The following is a 25,362-nucleotide window of genomic DNA, read 5'->3' as shown; positions in this document are numbered from 1 at the left end:
AGAGGCAGGTTTTCCCCAGGAAATGGAATAGGATGACATTTCTTCAGCACTGTTTTAAAGCAGTCCTTCTTCTAATGGGAAAAGTGATCTAAATACCCATGGGATGAAGATAACATTTTTTTTCTAGAGATGCTTGGGTGCCCTTTGTTTGAGTGTTTACTCCCCAGAGAGGCTTCTCAGAGCTGTGATAAAGGTTCAAGCAGCTCAACCCTGTAGTAGTTAGCAGCTTCCATGCAAATTAGCAAAAGATGTGAAGTTCCTGCTGGGTTCAAAGTGGAATTGGAGTGCTGTTGTTGCCAAGATGAAGTGAATTCCTGCCTCCCACCCTGGAGAGTTCAGGTACACAGATCCTGAAAGTGTTGTTAGCAGAGATCAAGTCTGACAAGAATTCTTTGTCTCGGGGGCTACCTTGAACACAAGTTTCCTACCTTACAGGTGCATTCTTGAACCACGAGACTGGCTTTCTGCTTTCTGACAGATAACTGCTGTTTTCTGCTGTCCCTCCTTGTGTGCCTTGTTCTTCCTTTTGAAAAAAAGTGTGCAGCTCTTTCAAATGAAGACATACCAACTTTTGTTTTCAGGAGTGAGTATTTTGTGTGAACTCATTTTTTATTTTCTGGTGATCTTATCAAATAATAAAATATAAATGCCACGGCTGCTAGAGTTAGTCTCAGTTTACACTAGCTTTTCAGGAACTTCCAGTCCAATAAACTGAGAAATTATGTGATCAATGGAAAACTTTTTGACATAATTGACCACATCCAGAGAAACTCAGTGCTTTCATTACTGTTAAAGTCTAAAGAAGACATCAGGCTGCAAGAAAGCCCTGGTTCCTGTTAGGAAAGTACAATGTATTGCAGAATCTAGGCTTTATCAACTAAAAAGTGATTACTGATCACAAGGTTGCCACAAAGTATGAAGTGCACCATCAAGATCCAAAAGGCACTGTAGTGACACATAGTGTGAAAATAGCATTAGCCAGGAGAAATCCTCTCTCTGACTCCAGCAGAAGCTATATGATGCAAAAGAATGCTTTCTCTGTACCCAGCAAAGGCACTGGGGAATGAGCCAGGTATGGCTACTGCTTGTGAGTTAAGGATATTTCTGCATCAGATCAATAATTTCGTTGTACATACACAAAGGTGCATCCAATCCCCAGATGAAATCCAGATGTGCCCATTCAGGAATCTTCTTGTGATAGATAAGCCTCTTAATATGAGACAGTAAAATGGCAGCGTCCTTGGGATCTGCAAGCAAGTCTCGACCCCCAGTCCATACTGCAGTGGGTACAGTCATTTCTTCTACATTGTAGAGAGGAGGAGTAGCCTGGAAAACATGAAGCAGGGCTGGAATGAATATCCAGTAAAGCACAGCAAACTTTAAACATGTATCTCGCTTTATTTTAGGTCACTGTTCAAAGCAGAGGTGCCTAAAACAAACTGGAGGGAAATGCCCTCGCTTGCCTTTTCTGTCTGTGTTCACAGGCGTGATGCAGCTGAGAGTACGGCCAAAGGAAAAGCACCTCCTGAACTGACAAAGAGTTACTGTTGGATCGTTGCTCTCTCAGCTAGGAATTCATAGGGCAGAAGCCAAGAACAAAGACAGAGGATGTCAGGATGCCTCTGGGTAAACCTCCGTCTTGGTCCTCATCTTGCATACTTGTTTTGGAGTACCAGTCAGCTCCAGAAGACATACGTGGTCTAGTTAGAAAAGACAACGTGTGACAAGTATGAAAAGGAGCATGAAGTGATTTCTGTAGGAGGAGAGAGGAAGTAGCTGAGGATTCCTCAGTCTGGAAAACAGAGGCCAGCACAGGGACAAGAGGCAGGCTTATACAATCATGAACAGTATGAAGAAAGAGCACAGGAAGTAATTACCCCATTATTTCTCAAAACACAAAACCTAGAAGGCATCCAGTGACTTTCCAGGGGTAAGCAAATTCAAGACAAACCAAAGGAAGTTGCCTTTCATGCAAGCCATCATTAAAACATGTAACTGCTAATGATAGGCTGTTGTGGAGACCTAAAAGGGTAGGAGAGTCAAGGATGGGATTAGAGTCTTGGATGGAGGAGAGGATGCTCAGGGCCTGCTTAAGGTCAAAGTCCTTTTGTCTCTGGCTGCCAGAATCTAGGAGTAGCTATTAGACACATTAGTGCTCTCCAGTTCCACTTTTCATAGTATTGTTTCCCTGAGTTTATATATTGGCAACTGTGTCAGTCACTCTAGTAGGCAAGATTCCTCTTTGGCCTGATCCACTAGATATACTCTTTTTCAAAATTAATTTTACATATTTCCTGCCCTTCTTTTCTGTTACTATTGACCGTTTCATTGACAAGGCTTGGTCTTCCTCTCTCTCTCTCTCTCTCTTTTTTTTTTTTAAATATTATTACCATTACAGCTTGCATTTTTTCTCTGTTAACTTCCAAACTGGAAAGTCATAATACAGATGGTGGTGGCTAAATCCATCTAAATGTATTCAGAAACGTGTCTCCTACTACATCATTGTTCTCTTCCTCTGTGCTTTTGTGTTGTTCAAGGGTGACAATATTGTTTCACCAAAAGGTACCTGCTGGTTCTCGATGTTCTTCTTTGAACTGCCCCAGTCATAAGCTTGGAACTTCCCCAAATGGGCTTCCTAATGGGATGAACCAGAGAAGGGTAATTACAAATCCATCATTCAAGAAGGTGATGGGATCTTTCCCTGCTAAGTGTCTGACTCCAACCCAAAACCTCAACTGAAGCTTTTCTCTTTAAGAGGTTAGAAAGAGCCAGTGGTAAGTTAGTTAAAAGTCTCAAGCAGTGAAAAGGAGTCAAATGTTTTTGTCAGCATCAAAAGGCTCACTGCTCCTGTAGAAAGACCTAGGGTCGCTTTCACGGACGATTTGTTCTAGTTTGTAAGCCTGCAAGTAGCAATTGCCTCCAGCTATTTTCCCTCCACGCTGCTGCTGTGTTCCCTTCTGACAGTCATGTTGCCATCACTCAGCTCTGTGAGTGGCTCCTTCTTATGTTTTCTTTTGCTTATCTTGTCTAAATACGGAAGTCACCATTTCTAGATCTTCCTTCCTGCTCCTTGGCTTTGCCTACAGCATGTGTTGTGAGAGACCCCATCAATGGGATCTTAATACTGAGGGCAAGGTGTCTGTTAACTCCTGTAACAGTAATAACAGCAATTACAGAAAAAGCTTAGGAGCATTTCTCCTGCACGTCTGTGCCTGCCAGCCTGTGGCTAGATGCTGAATTAAACCCGAGTCAATTTGCGGACCCCCCACTGTGCCTTTGCAACTCTTTTTCTTTACAGGTTAGGCCGTGGTTATGAAAGCAACTTAATCAAATCTAATATCTCATGTAAATTCACAGCCAAAAGTCTTGTTTGATTTTGAGTAAATGCTTGTGCAGCTGTAACTCAAACATGTCCACATGTTTGCTGTGTTGAAAAGTGCATGAGCCCTCCTGCAAGCTCACCCTGCTTGCAAATGTTTCCAGCTGTGCTGCCGAGCCTGCAGTGCTGCCAGGAAACCTGTCTTGCCTACAGCAGCTTGTGTGACAAGCCCAAAGAGAGAAAGGCAGCTTCCAGCAGCAGTGCTGCTGAGGAAGTCCTGTGACAGAGCACAGTGTTTTGTAAGTGTTACAGCGAGTCTACTGGATGAAGGATTTATTATTTATAGTTCTATTGTTGCCCACAAACTGAGCACTTTGCTTTTGCAAGAGATGAAAATACAAGGGCCTTATTAGTCAAATTTTATATTCTACAAAGTGCCATACATCTTTGCTCATTTCTTGATCCCCCATTGGAAAAGTAATGGTCATTTCTTAAGGCAAGTTCTGCACCGGACTGTAGACGTTTATATCGGGCTCTGGATACACAATAAAAAGAACGCTATATTTATCTGCATGCACAACTTCCAGCATACATGTATTTAAACAAATGCAGTGTCTCATTGTTGGCTTCAGGTGTACCTGTATCACACAGGCTATTTCTATCCTGCTGGCAAAAGAAAGGTAGATCAATGGGAAACAGTGTACTGAAACAAAATTTCAATTGTAAAGCACAGGTTGCTCTATATCCAAGCAATCTGCATTGGCTTCACAGCAACATTATCAGCTCCCTCCATTCCCTATGGTACAGCCAGAGGTGAGTACCTATTTTGTGTTCCAGAAGCTCACTAGTACCTGGCTCCAGTGGACTATATTTTGCACAGATGTTCCAGCAGGGGTTTGTGCAATATACACATTGATCCGGTTCTGAAAGAAAATAAACAGTGGTGTTCTCTTCCTCCCTTTTACCTGTCTGTGCATCAAAAGAAGCCACAGCAGTGTCATGTATCCATAAAACCAAGAGAAATCAAGTGGCATGATCAGAGACTCCCCTGAGAGTTCATCCAGGTGTATCAGGTTTGGAGCAACAGTAAAAGAACAGCCCCCAGCCAGATCATTTTCCAGGAAAGTGAGTATCTGAATGAATCTAACAGACAGAGAGGGTAGAATGGAAAGTCAGCAGCCTAGATCCCAAGCCTTGATTTATTCGGGAGTCTGCAAGCAGGTCCTATGTGAAGCAGCACCGCTGTCAGACAGAAGAGCAAAAGGAACTGTAACTGTCTGAAGAATGTGTGTGTATTTGAAACAAAACACACCCTGGTCCTGCAGGGGTTTCTTAGCAAGTTGCTGTGTGGTCCTTTGTCAGAGAACACTGTAAGGCATATTTTTGAAAACACTGGAGCAAAACTTTGAAGCTCAGGTGGCCTGGCCTGCAGCTGGACATAGCATGGAGTGACAGCATGCTGAGGACCTCTGATGAGACCAGCAGTCACAGTATGAACCAGGAGACAGGGCCCTAGCTGAGTTCTGGCAGAGAGCAGACTGCAGGGTTGCGGTGGAGCAGCTCTGCTTTGAAGGGATGATGCCAAGAGCTCTTCTGAGGAGCAAGGCAGTGATGCCCTGCCAGTGATGGGGCAACCAGCAGATATTGCTGGCTGGTACTGGGGGCTGTTCCCTGCAGTGTGATGTGGACTAACAGAACCTGAGGATTCATACTATAGGATGAAGGTAGGTTTTGGGAGCAGCAGCTTAAATTCTTGACAGAGCTGGTAAGAGCGGCACATACCATGTCGATGTTTTTCATGTTATAGCCACCAAGGCTGAAGAAGATATTTCTACAAAGCCTAGCGAAAGGAAGGTGGCTGCAGACAGGGACTATCAGCCTTCTTAGACATTCAGCCTGGGGAAGGAATTCTCTTTTGCCAAGCAAACCCTGTGAAAGACAAAAGTAGCATTCATTTAAGAATGTACATTGTACAACATTGCTTTTAAAATGTGTTTTTGCCCTGTTCCTCTTCCCCAGCACATGCTGTTGTTCTCACTTACCTTTTCTTCATTTGTCAGATGACGTTCCCACAAATGAGAAACAACCTAGGTGTTTTCTATTGCATCAGCTTGCTCAGGCATTGCCCAATTTGTGTTACATCATTTTAATGAGTGTATGTGTTACATGTTAACTCCGATCGTATTTTAGCTATAAGCTTGCAGATACATACATGTATAAGTAACTTTGCATATATGATCAACCACATTGATTTAACACTGTTTTTCCTAGCACTGCGATCAAGTGAGTACATTCATTTCTGATTTTAGTGTTTGCTGGACTGGAGACCAGGAAAATTTTTTTTATTGCTGTAATTAACGGCAACTGACGGGATGAGTAAATGTATATTTTCAGGGCAGGTCCAACGCTGTTCTGGGACCCAGCTTTCTGTCCCTTCCAGAAAAAGGACAGATACTGTCTGTGCACGTTGCACTCACTCTCATACCTTTAAGAAGCTATAGTTTAGAGGAAATTCAAATCTGGCTTATGAGCCATCAAAAAAACATTTGGAAGGAACTTTTGGGAGTCTCATCCAACCACCTCCTCCCAGCAGAACAAGACCAAACTGGCTGTGCCTTTGTCTAGAAGAATTTTGGAAACCTCAAAGATCTGCATCTTTGTGCCTCTCTGGGTGACCTGCCCCTGTGTTGCACTACTTCTATGGTTGCTATATGCCATATCAATTGTGTTACAGTAAGAATCACCCAGATTAATGATGAATGAATTTTGATGAAACTGAGCAAATGCCAGGGTGGTGGAACCAGAACTGGTTTCAGCATGCAACAATCCAACACCACACACCATCTCCCTGCCCTGCAGGGCAGTTACAACCGATGTAACATAGAGGCTTGTATGATGCTGTGTTTTGCATTTTTAATGAAAACAGTGGTGATAGCACATCAATGTCTTAGTTGTAGCAGAGCAGTGTTCACACAGAGCCAAGGACTTTTCAGCTTCTGGTGCTGCCCTGCCAGAGAGGAGGCTGGGGGTGCACCATGAGCTGGGAGGGGACAGAACCAGGACAGCCAGGCCAGACTACCCAGAGGGATTTCCCTTATCACATGGTGTCCTGCTAAACAAGGAAATTGGGGAGGTTGCTTGGGGGAGCTGCTGCTTGGGGTCTGGCTGGGCGTTGGTCAGCAGGTGGAGAGCAATACATTGTGCATCACTTGCTTTGTATATTCCTTTATCATCATAATAATTATTATTTTCCCTTCCTTTTATGTCCTATTAAATCATTGTTATCTTGACCTGTGAGTTTTACTTTTTTTTTTTTTTTCCTTTTTTTTTTTTTCCCTGATTCTTTCCCCATCCCACTGTGTGGGGGGAGTGAGCAAAGGTCTGCGTGGTGCTTAGCTGCCAGATGGGATAAATCACACCTATAGAAAAGGTTTACCTATTGTCCCACAGGAACTACAGTCAGAAGTTAAACCTACCTACCTGCAAATGAATACGCTTCATAAAGCCCTATAATTTCTGTATATACACCTTAAGAGCTGACTGAACAATTGCTTGGTTCAACACTTGAAGCCACGATAATACATACCCTGAGCATTTTTTCAGGAAGGTAGAGGAGCTTTACTGCTGCGCTTCTGGCATACTTAATAGTAGTGACAGGTGCCAATGCAAAATAAAGTTTGATTTTCTGAGCCAGTTCTGGCATTGTTGAAAAAGCAATGAAAGCTGAGAAAATGAAAATAAAGTGATAAGAAAATCACTTTGTACATTAGATTGTTTTCAGTATTTATGTAAGCTGATCTGCAATTTCATACCAACAAAGAAACATTGTTAGTTGCTCAGAGACTGGTTCGGCCTAGTTTGGTGCAAAATCCCTCTTCTCCTTGTGTTATCAGCTTTTAGTCTTATTTCTCACTTCAGAGATATTAATTTCTATATTTTGCCTTCCCAGCTTTCTTCTAAACCCATTTAAATGCACACTTCGATGTACATAGATGCATTTCATATACTACTGGGGAGTTGCAGATGTTTTTCTTCAATCAATCCCCCTTTTTTATTTCCTTTTGTGCCACAAACTGCCCAACTTCTCTTTCTGTGCTGTCATCTTCCTATTTGTTTATTTTTGTTAGCTGACCAGCTGCTGTTGGGCACACCCTTGCATCTTGAAAAAAAAATACAAAACAATTCGCAGGGCCCAGAATAATTTCTGGTATAACTCGAAGTGGATGGAAGTGGACGGACTTAACAGCTGCAGTGCATTTGGCACCTCAGGTTTAATCATCTTCATAATAAATTAAGCCTGCCTACATGCTGAAAAGAGCTTATCATGTGTGGTTTGTTTTTGTTTGTTTGTTTGTTTGTTTTTTTCATACCAGCAAGATATGAGCTGTTGAAAAGCCCTGGTACATTCAGCATCTCAGTGTCTCAAATCAGGTTTTATTCATGTGTTTTCCTGAAGCATCAGTCCACTCTGTGTAACTTACCGATGGTGGTGCCTTGTGAATAGCCAATATAGTACAACTTTTCCTGTCCAGTTTTCTTCACAATAAAATTTATCGCTGCTGGAAGATCAAACTTTGCCATCTCATCAAAACTACAGGCAGGAGATTAAAAGAGAGGTGTGCATAAATTAAAATCCCGCTAGATTTACATTTTTATTACAGACTTGTTAGCAAACGAACAGCATGAACTGTTGTGTGAATCATTCAGCTGTTTTAGAATCTGTGCATTTTGGGCACTGGATATAGGAGATGCTATTCAAGCTTTTCTGGGCTATTTTCTCCCTTGACATCAGTAGGAGGACTCTGACTACAAGAAGCATCAGGTTGAGCTGTAAAGGTCTACACACAAGGAACAGGTGCTGATATATTAGCAGGGATCTTTCCATAGAATCACACATTTTACACAATTTGCCATTAAAAGGTATTTTAAAATGTTCATTCAAATAAAAGCATGAAAAAAATTCTTCAATCTCAATCATTTGATCTACCTGAAAGCCCAGAACTCATCTTGATCAGTGGAGTAATTTTGATGTTCTCTGGACCAGCGATTCCCTCTGCTATTTCCCATCCAAACATCAAAGCCAGCATCAGCTAGCATGAAGGCCAAGCTGTTGTTGGGCAGGTTTGAGATCCAGTTACTGGCATCTCCCAATAGCCCGTGTTGGAGAAATACAGCAGGTTTCATAACTGAAAACAAAATCAGAAACAAAACAACCTTTATAAAATTTCTTGATTTTCTGGTAGTTCAGGGACATTACAATCCCATATTCAGTACTGGGATTTGGGCCTACACTGACTTAAAGGGAGACATCTGATCATAGGAACAAAGCATGCATTTCTGTAAAGAGAGAACTTGTAAAGTTTTGTAAAGATCTGTAGGAAGATAAGCCCGGTATCAGCAAACCCTGGCTTGGCAGCCTCTGGTCATTGTTTGTATAGCTCAGCCTCATTAACTTAAGATTCTCAACAATGATATAAGAAAGGAAGGTGTGGGATCCTTTCCAGTGGTTTCCTGTATCCAAAATATGAATCAGACTGAAATTAAACAGGTGTAAGCAAAAGTAAAGTCAGAGGCTGGAACTGCTCTTGCAAAACAGTCTGACTGGGAGGTTGCAGCCTTTACGCTACTTTAATTGCTGTTCTTTTTCTTTCTTTCTTTGTTTTCTTTTTTTTTTTTTTTAAACTTTTGCTCATCAACTCATATTATGAAGATATTATTATACTTAATTCATATTGTAGCAGTGTTTTATTGTAAACAAGGGTACTTGACATAAATCCTGTTTATCTTGCAAGCTGTTCAGGGCAGCCAGAATTCTCTACTTAAATTTCACTTGTGTATACAAGCTCTGGTAAACATTTTACAACTGGAAGGTACCTCTTTTCAGAACGTACCCTATCTAGGCTGTTTTTGTCTCATATCAAAGAACTGTACCTGGATTTCTCTGATTCTGTATACCATACGGGATTCTGTTAATGGTAATGATATAGCCATCTTCAGTCATCACTTTGTATTCCTCACTGGGGTACCCTTTGTATGTAATGATCTCATTCTACAAAATAAAGAACAAATGCATTTGATTGCAGAAGTCCATATCATACATTACCTGCATAAGACATTCGTAAGGAAGAAATATTAGAGAGCAGCTACATCTGGGGATTTAGTCTATGTTTTTAAGCATCTGAATAAAGCAATATCAGATTGGAATATAACCCAGAAACTACCACAAATTTCCTTTGTTCTTTGTCTGATCTCCAGGATCTATTAACTAACTATTCAGTTAAAATCTTTTTCTAAAAACTGTGTTATATGTGTGCCATACAATCACAACCTCTTGCATTACAGTGATGTGAGAACTACTTTAATCTGACAGCAGGAGCTTACACTTCCCATAGCTGAGATGAGGAGCTGCCTGGGTGCAAGCTCCTGATCTGCTGCAATATGAAGTGAAACCAGTTCACCTAAACGACCCTCAGAGAAATCCTGTGAGCTTCACAACTGCCCTTTCATGGATGGCACATGTGCAATGAGTACCACTGTAAAAAATGACTACATTACAGAAAAGACAGGGTCAGCCCCTTGCATAGTCACACTGGATATCACTAGCACAGCTGATTGTCAGCTCTGAAATGATCATTATTTATTTATTATTCTATTTATTTATTTATTTTACAAAAAAGTATTGTTTTTTGTAACTTTATTCAGAGAATTATTCAATGTAATTTTTTCACATGGGACAGAAAAAAAAAAAAAAAAGATTTTAGCAAGTGACTAAAGATCCAAACAAGCTTGCTTCATGAGAGATGTTCTTCTGAAAAGCTGGCCATTTCCAATCTATGCTGGTAGTTCAAAGGAGGAAACATAAGTCACTGTTATTTGGAGCTGATGAAAAAGTGGCATTCCAGATACTCATTCTTCCAGATACAGGGATAGTGCCAAACTAGTAAGTGACACTAAAAAGAAAATTAGCTCTGCAGATGTACTAAGGAAAGGGGTTGGTCTTGATTTCTGTCAAATATAAGAACTGCTGTTACACGTACAGACAGAAGGGAATAGAAAACAGTAGTCTGAGAATGGGTTAAATGAAGGCAGCTTATCTACCTTGTTATTTCTAATACCTAGAAATCCCTCTGCTATGAGTCATGCATTCCTTTCGTCCCCAGGTAAATCCACTGAGAAACTTACAATATTCATCAGTGCTTCCGGATCCACAGCTCTCCTCATTCTTTTGAATTCTTCTGAGCAAGTAATTCCTTGAAACAAATACATCATAGCAAAAACCAGCCATATCTTCTCTCTGGATAAAACAGCATATTAATCTGTCAGGATTCATGATCTGCACTTGACATCTAGGCAGGTTTTGTGCTTTTCTGGTGAGAGCAGTGCTGCCTAAAGCTGAATGGAGCTGGTGCTCTCTACTTGTTAATTAAACTGAACAAAACTGACTTTAAACATGTCTGAGGGAATTTGGCAGCAGTCTGGTTTCTCTGCTAAGGACAGAACTAGGACATTGCTCTCCATCAGGGTGAAAAGCATAAGTGAATCCAAGGAAAAGAGCAAAGCTTTTGGAGAAATGGACTTCACTCATTCTTATGAGAAGCAAATCACTTGCATTACAATGCCACATATTTGTTCTGTAGGTTAATTAGAAAAATTCTGGCTAACTCTGGGGAATGCCAAAGTTATCTGCAACTCATAACTAAATCATTGTTAAAGGGAAGTTTTCAAAGTGGAAGAAACCAAGTTGTTGGATAGTTAACTGAAAAAGAAAACCAACAAAGACAATTGAAAGTTAAATTATTTAACATTTAATTAAGGATTTAGGAGTCTGAATAAAGTACTTATTTTAGATGCCTAGTATAATTTATACAAAACTCCTCAAGGTCAAAATGTGTCCACTCTGTGGGATGAGGATGGAGAAAGGAAAAGAAAGCTTTGCTGAATGTAGTGATACATAAAGACTATGTGTAATGACGTACAGTTTTGTTCAGGAAATGACAAATAAAAAAACCTGAGAGTAAACTAGACGGCTTGGATGCATGCCTAGCAGCTCCACAATCTATGGATGCCTACATACTCTCAGTTTAAAGATGCAGGGTGTTTGAATTCTCTGTACCACACAAACCAACACCTAGAGCCCGTGTCTAAACCTCTGTGATCCCAGTGACACATTCATGAGGTAGACTGAGTTCACCAATAAATCTGCTGCATTTATTGCTTTCCCAGTCAACAAGACTGTGTGATTTTTTCCCCCATGAGTAGGAGTGTTTTTATTTATTTATTTATTTATCACAGAACAAACGTACAATTTATATTCGAACTTCCTAACACTACATTCTGATATAATCTATATTTTTAAAATATTTGTCTCCTTTGTAGTAAAATTAAGAGAGATTGTAAAAACTTCCTTTTACCTAGCTGCTGTTAGGTAAGTTGAAGTATTACTGACCTTGTACCAGAAAGCATGTGTTCTGCCAAGCGACTGAGATGGCAGAGGAATGGAAACTCAATCTGCAGATGATTGAAAGCAGTGCTGGGTAAAGAAGGCAGCAAAATGGTGGTCATGCAGCGTTTTCCCCACAATCATGCAGAAACTTGCCAATAAACATTGATTTCATTCCCACTCCTCGTTCCTTCTGCTAGAGCTTGAGCTTTTCGCTATAGCAACAGCGGAGAGGTGACTGCTTTTATTCTCAGACCTCATGCTTTTCATCTCCTCAGCCATAACGGCTCTAACAATGCTCTCTTTACTATAACAGGTTGCTGGATTTTTAAGGAGAATACCAACCTCTGTGGAATGGCAGAGCAGGATCAGGAATTTTGAGAACAAATATCTGCATAGGAATCCCTTATCATACCTAATGAAATTGTCAATAAACCTGGAACAACGTCCTTGTTTACTTACAGCCTGCCAATTCCAGCTTTTCATGTTATGTAGAAAGGATGGGATAAACTCTGACTCCTTGATACTTCTGTAGATGTTATTGCACAGGTTTTTCTTTCATTCTGTTAATGCTAATGTTGCTGTTCCAGAGTTCAATACTGTTGCAAGAGCAGTTTCAAGATATTTTCCTTTATTCATGATGTTTCACCACCAAAGTGTCCATAAAACAAAGTGGATATTCCCTAAGTCTATAGTTAGGGAGCTAGAATGCTTTTCCGTATCCTTATGGACACAGGAAAGGCCACGTGTCTCAGTGTTGTCAAGCATACCAGGAGTTGGCCAGTACTGCCCAGCCCTAGAAGTTAGGTAGGTTTGAGCAGATTGTTAGGTCTTCAGGATAGGGACCTTTGTGAGGCTCTTCTTTGTGCAGAGCACAGGCATAATGCAGCCAAGTTCCCTAACTGGTGTCCAAGCTACTACTGCAATACACACTTTGCAAGAGTACAATTGAAGCTCCCTTCTTTTTTTTCTCTTTCTCCTTTTCTTTCTTTTCTTTTCTTTTCTTTTCTTTTCTTTTCTTTTCTTTTCTTTTCTTTTCTTTTCTTTTCTTTTCTTTTCTTTTCTTTTCTTTTCTTTTCTTTTCTTTTCTTTTCTTTCTTTTCTTTTCTTTTCTTTTCTTCTTCCTTTCTATTTCTTAATCTCTTTCCTGAGAGAAACACCTTCCAAGGTTTTGCACAGGCTTTGAGATTTCTATTTATATTATAGTTAGTCTGTATACCTTCTCCTTACATTACTGACTCTGCTTAGGACCAGATTTATTTAATATAACTACAGGAAGGATTTTCTCTAATATTTACAAAGCAGGCAGAAATATGAAAGAGAGTCTCATGAGAAGACCTGTACCTACAAGATTGGCTAGAATGTCTTCAAAGAGAAACATAACAGTCCAAGTTCAGGTTCTGGCAAGGAAGAAGGAGAGGAAATTGTTTTCAGAGATAGTTCAGCATGTGTTTCCAAACATTGTCTGATTGTGTGTTTGTTGTTGTTATTTTTTTTTGAGTCATTTGTTTATTTCCTTTTATACACCTTAACATCTTACATCTTCCCTCTAAGAAAACCAGGTTTTCTCCTTTCTGAAGTCCCAGTGTCTGTTGAAGCTCAACATGAATTGCATCAATGAGCTGTTTAAATACAGACCTGCCCTCAGTACCTCATGATGTACTAACTCATTAAGGTGTGGTGTTAACTGGCTCTGAACACAGCCAGCTTCATTCTTTAGCGTGAAACAATGCTTTGTTGACCAAACAAACAAACAACAACAAAACAACAGAAAAGCAACCCAACAAACCAATATTGAGTACAAGGACAACACATAAATGGCTAAATAACATAAATAGCAAAAGAGTGGATATGGTGATCATTGCAGGGTATTGGCAGCCCTTGTTTGAAACAAGTGTTTGAACTGAGGAAAGAACATGACCAAAAGTAAGTGTTTAGCTGTTTATTTTATTTTTAAACACAGACAAGCACACTCCATTTTAAGTTGACAAGCTTCAAGAGTAGTTACTCACAGTATAAACAGGCATAGGATTCAGTGGAGATGCTTTAATGTTGAAATATTGCTTCCAGAGGTGTGGCTGCAGCTTCCAAATGTGGGCATGCTAAAATGGGCTTTCAACCAGTCAATTTAGGTGTTCTAATATAAGTAGGCGTCTTTGTATAAATTGTTGGCTGCGTACTCCTTCCTGTGCTCTCTCTGGATAAAAAGAAACACACAGGATATAATCTGTAGCATTTTGGTGTTTTCTGCAGATTCATTGCTCTTCCCATCCCCTCTTGCTTCAGGATTAGGCTCTGCCTGGAAGTGACTTGGAAATGGAAGATATTTGCAAGCAGCTGAATATAGCAGTTCTTTGTAGATCAAATATGTCCTTTTGGCTTCTTCACCCAGCTTGTGTATGCAGTTATCAGGAAGGAACATTTGGCTATTCTGAGTGTGCTGAGGAGGGCCTTTATAACAAGGTATGCTTTACTGAGAAACGGACTTGTTTTTGTGCGAGTTGCCAGCCAGTAGTCTCCAAGGAAACAAACAACAGCAATAAAAAACAGAAGGAAACCCTCTGTGCACCCTTATGGCTTTAAAAATACCTCATGCCATAATGGTGTGAGGAGTTGATACTCCAGAGTGAGCAAAACACGCTGAAAACTAAGAACAAGGCCTGCTAGTGCATTCTCCCTGCATCCCTGGGGCAATGCCTGGCTTCCAGCAGGGTGGGTGCAAGGCCTGCCCTCAGCCATCATGCCCCTCTGCCATTTCCTTAGCCAGAGCAATCTGGGCCAGCAATGGCCCCTGCACTCCAGGTAGTGAAAGGGAGCACTTCATGTGGAGTCCACACACATCGTGCAAAAGCACGATGCTCTGGGGACAGCTGGAGCTGGGTGAGGGATTGTTCTCAGCTGTCTGAGGCCTGCCAAAATACTCCTGGTGCTCACCATCAAGGCAAACAGCATGGGCTTGCCTGGAGGGGTTCCAGCAACCAGGTCTGAGTGACACGGTACTCGGGAGTGATGAGTGAGGTAGCTCTGAATCAGCACTTACACAATTAAAAATCTTTCGTGTAACAAAGGTGAAGTTGAAGTGTCAATGGGCAGAGCTCAGGAGAAGCGGGGAGGGCTGCACGCCTGTCTCTTCTACTCACACTGCTGACACCTCGGCTGGGAATGCCCCAGGAAATGCCGGGGGAAACTCCTGCCCAAGCCTCTTAGAGCCTCAGTCACCCAGAGAAGGCTGCAACTTGCAGGCAAAAAGCTCAGCGCTGGCCCCTCTCCGTTGATTTATCCAGAGAAAACCCAGCTTCAGAAAACAGAAATAATTTCTGTAGTACTTTTTGGCCGATGCTGAAGTTTATGAAATGTATGCAAAACAGGATTTCTTCATCTCTGAGGGAGGATGGAGACGAAGTCTCTGTTGCAATTCATGAGTTTTGCATAACTGTTCAAATTGTTTTGCCCCAGAATCCACAGGTAATTCTTTTTATCCTTCTGCTTATTTTGTAGTAATATACAGTCATTTCTTCCTACCCCTACATGAATCAATTTCAATTAGAAAAAAAAGGATTTCATACATGTGCCTTTGCGTGCAGAAAAGTTCATTATGTATGCATTTTTCTCATACACTTGTTGCTAAATTAAAGCCTCAGGAGCGTGAACTCAAACCCTCTGGCTGAAGAACTAGAGCCAGTACTAGTGCCAAGCTGGTCTGGTGAGTGTGGTTGGGGTTGGGTTGGATAATTTCCTCAGTTCAGTTTTGTGTTGGCATCAGCAGGAGCTACCCTGCTAATTTTAAGGATCAGAGGGTCTGTGGACAGTGAGTTTTTCTTTTAGAGGCAAGATTTAAAGTAAGAGGTTTGCTCTGAGACAGAAAGAGGCTGCTGGGGAAGTTAGAGGTGGCATCACAAAACCTCCATCCTCCATTCAGCCTGGCATTTTGGCACACCTGTGACTGGGCTGGACTGAGATGAGTTGGGTGCAGACTGGAAAGGGCATCAGCATTAATTTTCTCTCATTAAACGGTGCATCATAAAAGTAATAAAAAATAAAATAAAATAAATTACAAAATTAAGATGATTACTTTGCACTTAGTGAACAGAATATTGTTCTGAACTTTTGCAGGGAAAATGGAACACAAGAGAAGTGTTTTAACCTTATCTGTAGAATGCACTTTAAATAGCAAGGCTGCATACCAGATACGGGCTGTGTTTTCAATACAAGCTTTTCCTTATAAAGATAAAATTTGTCTGCTGAACCCAAAGCGATACTTTTCAAAAACAAATGAAGAACCTCTACATTCTATTTTACTTACATTGGCAATATTTTATTCTCTTGCTATGTAACAAGCTTCTAACATGCCAGTGCCACCAGGTAGTTTCACGCTGCCGCACAGAACCAGGACAAATGAAGTTTCTGGACTCGGCTGCTACTTCACATGATGGTCTCACTGGGCATTCAAAAATTCCATGAAACAAGACAATATTCTTTCATTAACCCAAGTGATACCAGACAGGGCAAAATTCTTGCCATCACAGAGGAAATTCATATCTTTTTTATGGTAAGGAGAGGCACTGGCACAGAGCCCGCTGTGGTGGCACCACGGGGCTGGAGTCAGCACAGGGCTGTCACCCAGCGCTGCTCGCCCAAAGTGCTCTGCGCTTGTGGTATGCAAGAGGAGTCTCACCCAGGTCATCCCAATGTCCTGAAGTAACAGGTGGCCAGGTCTAGAGAGCAGGACACCGAGCTGCTCGCCTCTGTTGTGCCCATCTCACTTCAACCTCCAGGGTTTTTGTTCCTTTCTCCTTGTCCAACTGGCACCTCCAACTACAAGTACTTTGTGCACAGGCTGTTCCTAGCACTTGTCTGAACAGCGTCTGAGTTGTATTTCAGTTCAAGTTGCATTCCTGTTAATCTGAATGTTCCAATTGCTGATAGTTAGCTGATAACTAAATGAAAATTATGGCTAAAATCCTTGCTTTCGTGCCCTAAGGGATATCAGATTTGATTCACATGAGCCATAAAGACAGAAATGTCGTTAATTACAAGGTGTATTGACAAAGACTTAGTAGATGCTGGAGACAAAGAAGTTACTGATGAGTATTTGCTTTTAAAATAAGGAATAATATCTGGAAAAAAAAAGATATAAACAAAATTTTAACAGGCAGATAGATTGGAGCTAACAATACTGTCAAAATGTTTGTTTGATCATACCAGAATTCTTCTGTGTTTAAAATATTGTTCCTTTAGCACGAGATACTGCAAACATCAGTTCCTTACCAGTTTGTACCTTACAGCTGGTTTCAGGTTCAACATTTCAGCAATGTCTGGGGTTTCACTCTTGCTCTTCTGCTCCCTCCTCTACTGATGTGTATATTCTGTGGAGCTGGATAAAATGTGATTACACACTGCAGTCTTTCCTGATCAGGACACTTTCAGTCTGTCTCTTCTACTTGGTCTTTTTTTTTTTTTTTCATGAAACACATGAAGGCTTAATTATTTTGCCCAGGATTATGCTGCAATCAGTGAGAAATGGCTGCAGGAACATGCAGACAGACACACAGAGAGCGTAATACCCTGAGCATTGTTTCCCTAGGAAGACAGCTTAGCCATCCTCCCTTAAACATAAGATCACTGTGTGGGTTTGTACTTTTGGTGGATTGCTACTGGCTTCATGTATTGAAAAGGGACTGTACTATTGTAAAACAAGACAATTTTTTTAGACCAGTATAATTTTCAAATTATAAAGACAAGTACCAATGTTTTGCATAAGTTCCTCTGATGTTACAGACTTGCCTTGGCCTTATAGGCAATATGCAGTGTAAAACTCATGGCTGGTACATGTACTGGCTGTCTGCCTTGTTAATTTCATAAGAAAATGTTTTCTGCAGAAGGCACCACCTTAGGAAGCACCCTGAAGTTAGTGCCATTGCTTTCTGCACTGCTGAACATGGTTGAGATTTGAGGAGGAAGGAACTGAAACAAGACATATCCAGAGAAAACCTCATAAGACTCCGAAAAATGGTCATGAGATTCTGGCCTCCAGGGGTTTTGGCAGTTACACAGAAAGACACGTTACCATTTTGTGTTGTATGAGTTCTCACCTGACATGTTCATCACCTTGGAGGTTGTTACACGTTGTACAGAAATGAGCCACATCATGTCCTGTTCACACCTGATGTCCTAGTGAGGAACAGTGAGCATGGCCACTGGGATGATCTCTGGAAGGAGCCAGGCTTCCCTTCCCCGCCACAACACTGCCTAGCCCAGGTGATCTCCCCTTTGACGCCTTCCCCATGTGTGATGCCACCCCCTGCATCATGCTTTCCCCACGGTGTCTCTCGCTGCTGGCGCCAGGGAGGGGGAGCAGGTCAGCTCTGACATGGCTTTGGTGACAACTAGTCTGTAATTTTCATTTGGGGCTGCAGAGAATTACGCCCTGGAGTTTATTTATTAGAAAATAAAATCAAAGCCAGACTAGATAATTGCTTATGGCAAACCTATTTCTACACAAGGTACACTAGGTGTCAAATACTATTGGGTGAAATCATAAATACAGGGTGTATGTACAATACAGGGTGTGTGTGCAACCCTCTACTCATAATGGTTATTTTTCCCCTAAATGACAAGGCACAAAAGTGTGAATTTTAGGGGAAAAAAAGTTGCCAGGAGAATATTGCTGAATTTCATCCACTGATCTGCCTCCCACTCCTTTTTTTTTCTGCCTTCCAGAATCTCTGGATTCTGCTATTAATGGGGCACTGGAAAAAGAAGAGGAGTGCAGCAAGACACGGGACTACCTGAGGCCCCAGTAACCAGTGTGTTGATCCATCAACAGAAAGTACCCAGACATGTGGTTTCTTGCTATTTGAGATGTCCTCGGACATCCTACCTGCCTCTGGGATTTCTCCTTGGCTTTGCGTACATTCATTTTGATTGAACCAGTTTATTCCTGGATCATGTTTGGAGGTATTAAATGTTTTATCCTTATCTGTTAAAGGTCACTTTATTCACAAAAATATTAGTAAATAATGAAGACTAGGTTTGCAGATACCCTTCTCTTGGTTTAGACAAAGCAGCAAACAGATTTTGAGATGAAGAAGAAGCTTTCTGTCTGTGATGACTTATGGGCACAAGTTGTGCCCATAATATTTGTGAACATTGCTGTCTGCAAATTATCTACTGTTTGTACTGAACATTACAGAAAACACAGATGAATGAAAAGTGGGAAGTCATTTATGAGGAGAATTCTGAATAGTTTTCCTTTTTACAAGCAATGCAGAATAGCCGGCTCCTGGCATCAGAGCCATGAACAGGATCCACAAAGATCATCAAATCCAACTCCTGGCTCCGCACAGGACCACTCAAAACTCAAACCATGTCTGAGAGCGTTGTCCAAATGCTACTCGAACCCCAGCAGGCTTGGGGCTGTGACCACTGCTCTTACAAACTATGAGTTATGAGTTATGAATTTTGAGCAAATAGGGTTTTGTATTGTCCTTAGACTTCTGAATACTTGATAGGTAATTTTATAGCCTTGTATCCAGTAATTTGATGATTTGCGGGTTAGATTTTTTTTATTACTTTATTACTGATGTTTTGGAATTACCTCTAGTGGTAAGGCTACTCTATGCCCAGACATTTCTAATCATGCTATGTTTCCTTACATGGATTACCAAGCAACAGGTCATTGTGCTTGCATACATCTGTACAACCCCTACTGAGCCAGTCTGTGTGGAGAACTGAAGAGCATGTGGTACAGAGGTTGGCATGATTCCTGAGCTAATCCCGGAGTGCTTGCTGTCTTTGAAACATCAAATGCATGATGCGTCAACTACCCAGCAAGCACACATGCATTTCTGCCTGGGAAATCACAGTCAGAAGTAGTGTAACTGCACCTAATTGGAGACAATCATCATGATACTTCCCACCAAAGCAATGTGGATTTACTGGAGTGGCACAGAATGAAATAGCAGGCTCTCACTATGCAATGCACATTTGTGTGGTCTGTTCATAATAGATAGGGGAGGCCATTTAGGATGAGCTTGTTTTTCCAAATACGATCGTAGCATGAAGAGGTGTGGTATCTCCCTTACACGCGGAGGGAAAGCTGATGAGCTGCAATTGTGCCATGAACATGCCCCATTCCCATACACACCCTGGTGTGCTTTGTCTTTGAGTCGCATCCAGTCATCTACATCTGCACTGTGAGGTGGTGCACATCGTCCCGCTGTTCCTCCCATGAAACCACACAGCTATGCTGCAAGAAGCAGAGGAGTATTGCACAATGTGTTCAAACCATCTCAGAATTAAAAAGCTGATGAAAAAGTTATGCGGGATAATTAATTAGTGTATATCCACATGTTTGCTTATGCTTGCCATTTGTTTGTTTCTTTCAGTCTGCCTTCTGGTCTTTGAAGGGGAGGGAACTACTGTTAATTTATGCAACACAATTTGGAGTTTCAAATTGAACCATGCGTTGCCATACGCTTGGGATAAATGAAACAAGTCGTCCTTTAACCTCTCTCTGTTTATGAGGTGAGGCCAGCTCCTAACCTAGCCAGTCTCTGTCCCTTGTCCCTTGCTCTTCCATACTTCAGTTCTCCTTACAGTCCTGTCAATGTCCTCTGCTCTCACTGTTTTCTTGTGTGTCCCTCAGCACCTCCTGTTCCTCATGTTTGCTTTTCATTTGTCTTGTCATGTTTTCTCACCTACCTGTCCTTTTTCAGTTCTTCAGCCTTCCATAAACCCCCTATTTCCTGTTTCTCAGCTTTCCTGCACACCCTTTTCTACTCTGCCTTCATGATCCTCACACGTATTTTCTTGCCTCACCACCGTTTCTCTGCTGTCCACCATAGTCCTTTATGTCCTATCAAGTGCTCACGCATACCAAGGCGCCAGGTGCAATCCCAGTGCTTTTAGTCATGGAATTTCTTCAATCAAATCAGATTGCTGATCTGAAGAAGTAACATTTCAATGTCGTACCATTGGTCTCTTTCCCTAGACCATACACCAGTTGGCATGGCCTTTTTTTACCTCATGGTGGAGACAGGTAGATGTGGGGAAAATATATATATTTGAGAAATTATCATAGTTTTAAAACAGGAACACTAACATACCTTTGGACTTTGGGTAAGTTTCCTCAGGGAACAGCCGTCAGCAATTCCCTTTCTTTAGTAGTGGAAATTTGAAGTGTTACCTACATTAGAATTAGATTTATATTAGCTGAAGTTTATTCTATTCTATTCTATTCTATTCTATTCTATTCTATTCTATTCTATTCTATTCTATTCTACTCTACTCTACTCTACTCTACTCTACTCTACTCTACTCTATTCTATTCAATCCTAATTATTGTCTATTACATGTAGTCTGTTTACTGACCCGGTTATCCTCCTGCAAGTCAACATATTCTTTCTTATAGAATAGATACAACCTGTTGTGTCAGGTCTTTTGTCTGTATTTCAGGCATGTGTAGTAGATATTATTTCTGACGTGTTGGTTATAAAATTATTTCCTGGCTGCTTTTCATATATATCTATTTATGAGTGATTCATTTGAGACAGAGTAAATGTATAGATTTCTGAACTCAGAGTCCTGTTAAAGGTTCTCATGACTATTTTGAAAAAAACAGATTTTAAACATGATTAGATAGATCAAACAAAAAATATAAAATACAGTGTATTATAACAGAAATTTTACTTGGCTTCAGTGCAGCTTTTTAACAGCTGTCCTGTGTAAAGACTGAGCCATATAAGCATATGCACACCTACTCAGCTTCATAAGAAAATTTCTTAAAGATTTTAGCTTTTTTTTCTTTTTTTTTTTCCTTAAAGGATAGAACAAAGGCAAAAAGGTATTAATAAAAATACCTTTCATCTTAGTAAGCACAGCATTAAGAACATAGAGACTGCCAGAAGAAAGGAATGTTTTCAGAAATGTGATCTATCCTGTAATTTCTAGTTACAGTTAAATGAGAGCTCTGCAAATCTTTTTTACAATTTGTTGTTAACGATTTTCTACTTGAGACTATCTTTGATTTAATCCCATTCAACTCATAATTTTCAGTGGGCTTGCCTGAGAAATATCATCCTTTTAAACTAAAAGAGCGTAGATTTAGATTAGATATAAGGAAGAATTTCTTCACTGTATGTGTGTGGTGAGGCAGTGGAACAGGTTGCACAGAGAAGCTGTGGGTGCCCCATCCCTGGCAGTGTTCAAAGCCAGGTTGGATGGGGCTTTGATCAGCCTGATTTAGTGGGAGATGGGGGATGTCCCTGCTTGTGGAAGGGGGGGGTGGAATTAGATGGGCTTTAAGGTCCCTTCCAACACGTTATTCTATGATTCTATGATTATATCCTTTTTAGGGAGGAAAAAAAAAAGCCATCTGAATTGCTCATCAGAATGCCAGTAACGTGGGAGTTACACTCACATAAAACGTTTAAGACATTGCCTAAGCTGATTTTTCTTCCACTTTTTAGTTGCTTTACTGCCTTAGCTGCTTGTGGGGAAATATCTACAATAATTACTTTTGCTAATAAAACTATTGAGTAACAAAAATAAACTTTTCCATGGTAGCTCCACACAGTCTCAGGTGTCTGTATGAGTGTTTCACAGCTGTCAGCCACACGGGAGTAGAAACCATGGAAAATGCTAGAATGGCATCTGGAGCCAAACTGCGGGTATTTCACTGCTGTCATTTACAGCTCTTAGTGAGTAATGAGAAAGGAGCTGGTCCTCCCAGGGCAGAATCAGCATAGTGGCTGCATTAGTATTTCTGTGGCAGTATAAATTTTGTGGGGTACGTTTGCTTTTGCCTTGCCTGGCATTTGTACTGCATTATCTGTCATGGTACCTTTTTTAAAAAATACATGTTCACTGTTGGTAACTCATACATGCGCTGCTGTTTCAGGAAATAGCACTGCTGTAATTAATAGGCTTGAGGCATTGTGGCTGCAAGACATAGAACAAAAAATATTCTGTCATTTTGTGCCAGTTTTTCCATGGTTGAAAGTGCCACTTAAGTGCTGTTTATATTATTAAGCAAGCTATTTATAAAGCAAGACGTAGAGTAACAGCAACCTTATGAGTAATATCAGGCTAAAACAGCTGAAGATAGTTGCATTTATAGCTATCTGATAAACACATCACCAGAGGGACTGTGATGTGTTTTTGTTTGAAGTTTTGGTTTGGAAAGAAGCAGCTTGAATGAGAGAATGTTTGTGCCTGTGACTACTAGTTGGAAGTGAAGAAATCATAAAACAAGTTAGTATGGGGATGATAAAGTAATGATATCATGAATGAGATAGTTTACTACTGGGTAAGAGCCAGGACAAGTAATGACAGCAACAGAGCCTCCTCCATTTCGAAACCCGTCAGCAGGCATTTGTTTGCAGTTTCCTTCTTGTGGAACTCAGACATGAGAGATACTGACAATAGGATTGTCATTTTTTTACACTGCCACCACATGTAGTCCTGGTGTGAAGCACAACACTTCTTTTGCTGTAGAAGATGCTTTGACTTCCATTTGTACAGCTGCTGATTTCTTCTGAGCTTGCAGATGCTTGCATGAGAAGCAGATGCTGGGAGGGAGTAACAGTTAATTAGAGAGGGATGAGGTGAAGCTCACTTTCATGCCTGAGCCTGGATTTTTGAAGGAAGGGATGGCTAGAAGGTGTAATTCCCTTCCCAAACCCTTCCCCTCAAGGGCCTCCCAGCTCCAGCTCCCCTGCCATGCTGCTACAAAGGCATAAAGGCATATGCCCACGTGCCCAGGGAAGAACTCCGGGCTGCCCGGCCCTCCTGGCTTCACCCAGCAGGTCTGGGAGCATGGAGAGGGTCTGTGTGTTGTAATACACCTGCGCCTTCCTTGGAAGCCTTGTGCTTTAGGCTTCCTGACACGTGGCATGGGAACACAGCTATGCGGTGTGACATAAAATGGGATGTGGCCCCTCCATCTGATGGGGCTCGGAGGCACCTTGCTCCCATTTTTGAGGATTGTATCCTCAATGGCCTTATAGGCACATGAGTGAAAGAAGAAATAAATAACCCAGACAAAACCTTCCTACCTTGAAAAGGGGAAATGTAGTGCTACTATATCAAATTAAAAAGTAATGTCACTATGGAAAATTCTCAGAGTGTTCTTGAGTGTGGCTGGGAGAAAAGCCAATGCAGAAAAGCTTCTTCAGCTCAGTTTTGTGCACAAAGGCTCTTTTTTGTTTGCGTGCATATCTGCTTGTACTTCTGTTTTCCCATGCTGCTGAAGGAAGTAACACAGTCTAGCACAAAGCCAGCCTTACTCTTTAATGGTGCAAGATTTGTAGCACATCAGCAGGAAACAAGAGCTGGAAGGTGAGTTTTGCCTGAAAACAAAAGAAAAGATGTAAATTGATTTAATCTCTACATAGTTAATTCCTTTGTTCTTCTCACTGCTTTAAAAGAGTTAAAAATTCTCTATTCCAGCAATTATACTGGCTTGGAGTGTGCTTTTGGTCAACTCAGACATGCTCTTCTTCACACCAAAAAGAATTAATTAAATTAATGGTATAAGAAAAAAAAATATTTAAAATTATTCATTTTTAGTTTATAATTACAAAATTTATTAAACATAATAGTCTAGTCAGAGACTAGATAACTAGGTAAACTGGTAATAACTGGTAAACTGCATCATCTACTATCCTGAAATAATATTTCCAAGCACATCATTAAGAACCCATTAAAGAAGGCAAGCAAATGAATGTAAAAGGTTCATAACAAGGCAAAATTATGTATGTAGTCAGTATTCTCTTGCTTTCCAAAGATGTGGGGGAAGAAACAAAAACTTCTTCTAGAATTTTAAGAATTATTGTTAATTTGCATAAAATTATTTCTTCTAGGGCATAGAGGACCAAAAATACTCATTTGAGAGCATTGCAGAAGACACTGTAGACATGTGCAGGCAAAACATCTCGTGGCTGCCAGTTACATTATGGAGATGATGCAGACCTGGGATGTGGAGGCGTTGTTACTCTGGTTTTGACACCAAGACAATGTATCTCTGGACTGGATCTGCCAAAGGGCTTGAACACCTTCAGCTACCAAAAAACGTCACTCCCATTCCAGCCTTTCAGAGGTAGGGCTGCCATAGAGACTCTGTTCTCTCGACTCTTAACGTGTAATCCAAAGTGCTTGGTTGGGAAGCCAGGTTCCTGGTATTTTATGCAGAGCCTCAAAACAGGACCCAGTAGAGTCACATGCTGAGTGAGTAGCTGATCAGAATTTAGTTTCCTAAAGGTATCGTAATCATTTACTAGGATATAACCTAAGTACAGTCATCACGCCCATGGTATGCAAGCTGGCATACAGCAGCTGGCAGCCAGATTGCTGCTGTTGCCCACCCCATGCCAAGCACACAAGGGAGCAGACAGCTCTGAGGAATCCCAGGCAGGTTTGGGACCTGGTTTCTGGTTCCTGTAAGTGTCTGCACAGCACAAAATGCAGGAGTCCAGCCAGAAGAGGACCTGCAATTCTGGCCCAGCCCATGGGAGGAACTCCTGAATAGGATGGGAGAAGGTGCAGGGCTGAAGAAAGCGTGGTAGGGCTGCAGGTATGTGAGCATGCAGCATTTGCTCCCGGT

General features: G+C 41.1%; 1 protein-coding gene across 1 annotated transcript; it reads right to left on the bottom strand.

Annotated features, from left to right (window-relative positions):
- Positions 1-646: 646 nt before the first annotated feature.
- Positions 647-10,642, bottom strand: LOC121073182 (lipase member M-like). The gene is made up of 9 exons (XM_040563920.1): positions 10,502-10,642; positions 9,251-9,368; positions 8,307-8,505; positions 7,801-7,910; positions 6,906-7,042; positions 5,102-5,248; positions 4,171-4,242; positions 2,567-2,635; positions 647-1,326 (listed from the first exon to the last, which is right to left on the bottom strand). Exons 1-9 carry the CDS (start codon positions 10,586-10,588, stop codon positions 1,093-1,095), a joined length of 1,173 nt encoding a protein of 390 aa, XP_040419854.1. The 5' UTR covers positions 10,589-10,642; the 3' UTR covers positions 647-1,092.
- Positions 10,643-25,362: the final 14,720 nt, after the last annotated feature.

The sequence above is a fragment of the Cygnus olor genome, chromosome 7, assembly GCF_009769625.2.
Source record: "Cygnus olor isolate bCygOlo1 chromosome 7, bCygOlo1.pri.v2, whole genome shotgun sequence".
In the NCBI taxonomy this organism is placed as follows: Eukaryota; Metazoa; Chordata; class Aves; order Anseriformes; family Anatidae; genus Cygnus; species Cygnus olor.
The sequence above is the reverse complement of the archived record's forward strand: the minus strand, read 5'-3'. Positions and strand labels throughout refer to the sequence as shown.

Bases quoted from the DNA above. Each gene is read 5' to 3' on its own strand.
- LOC121073182 (XM_040563920.1), bottom strand. From the start codon at position 10,588: ATGATGTATTTGTTTCAAGGAATTACTTGCTCAGAAGAATTCAAAAGA. The intron at 4,243-5,101 runs GTATGTGCCGCT...ATTTTCTTTCAG, and splicing joins ACATGAAAAACATCGACATG to AACCGGATCAATGTGTATAT. The intron at 2,636-4,170 runs GTACTAGTGAGC...TCATCCCATTAG, and splicing joins ATATAGTCCACTGGAGCCAG to GAAGCCCATTTGGGGAAGTT.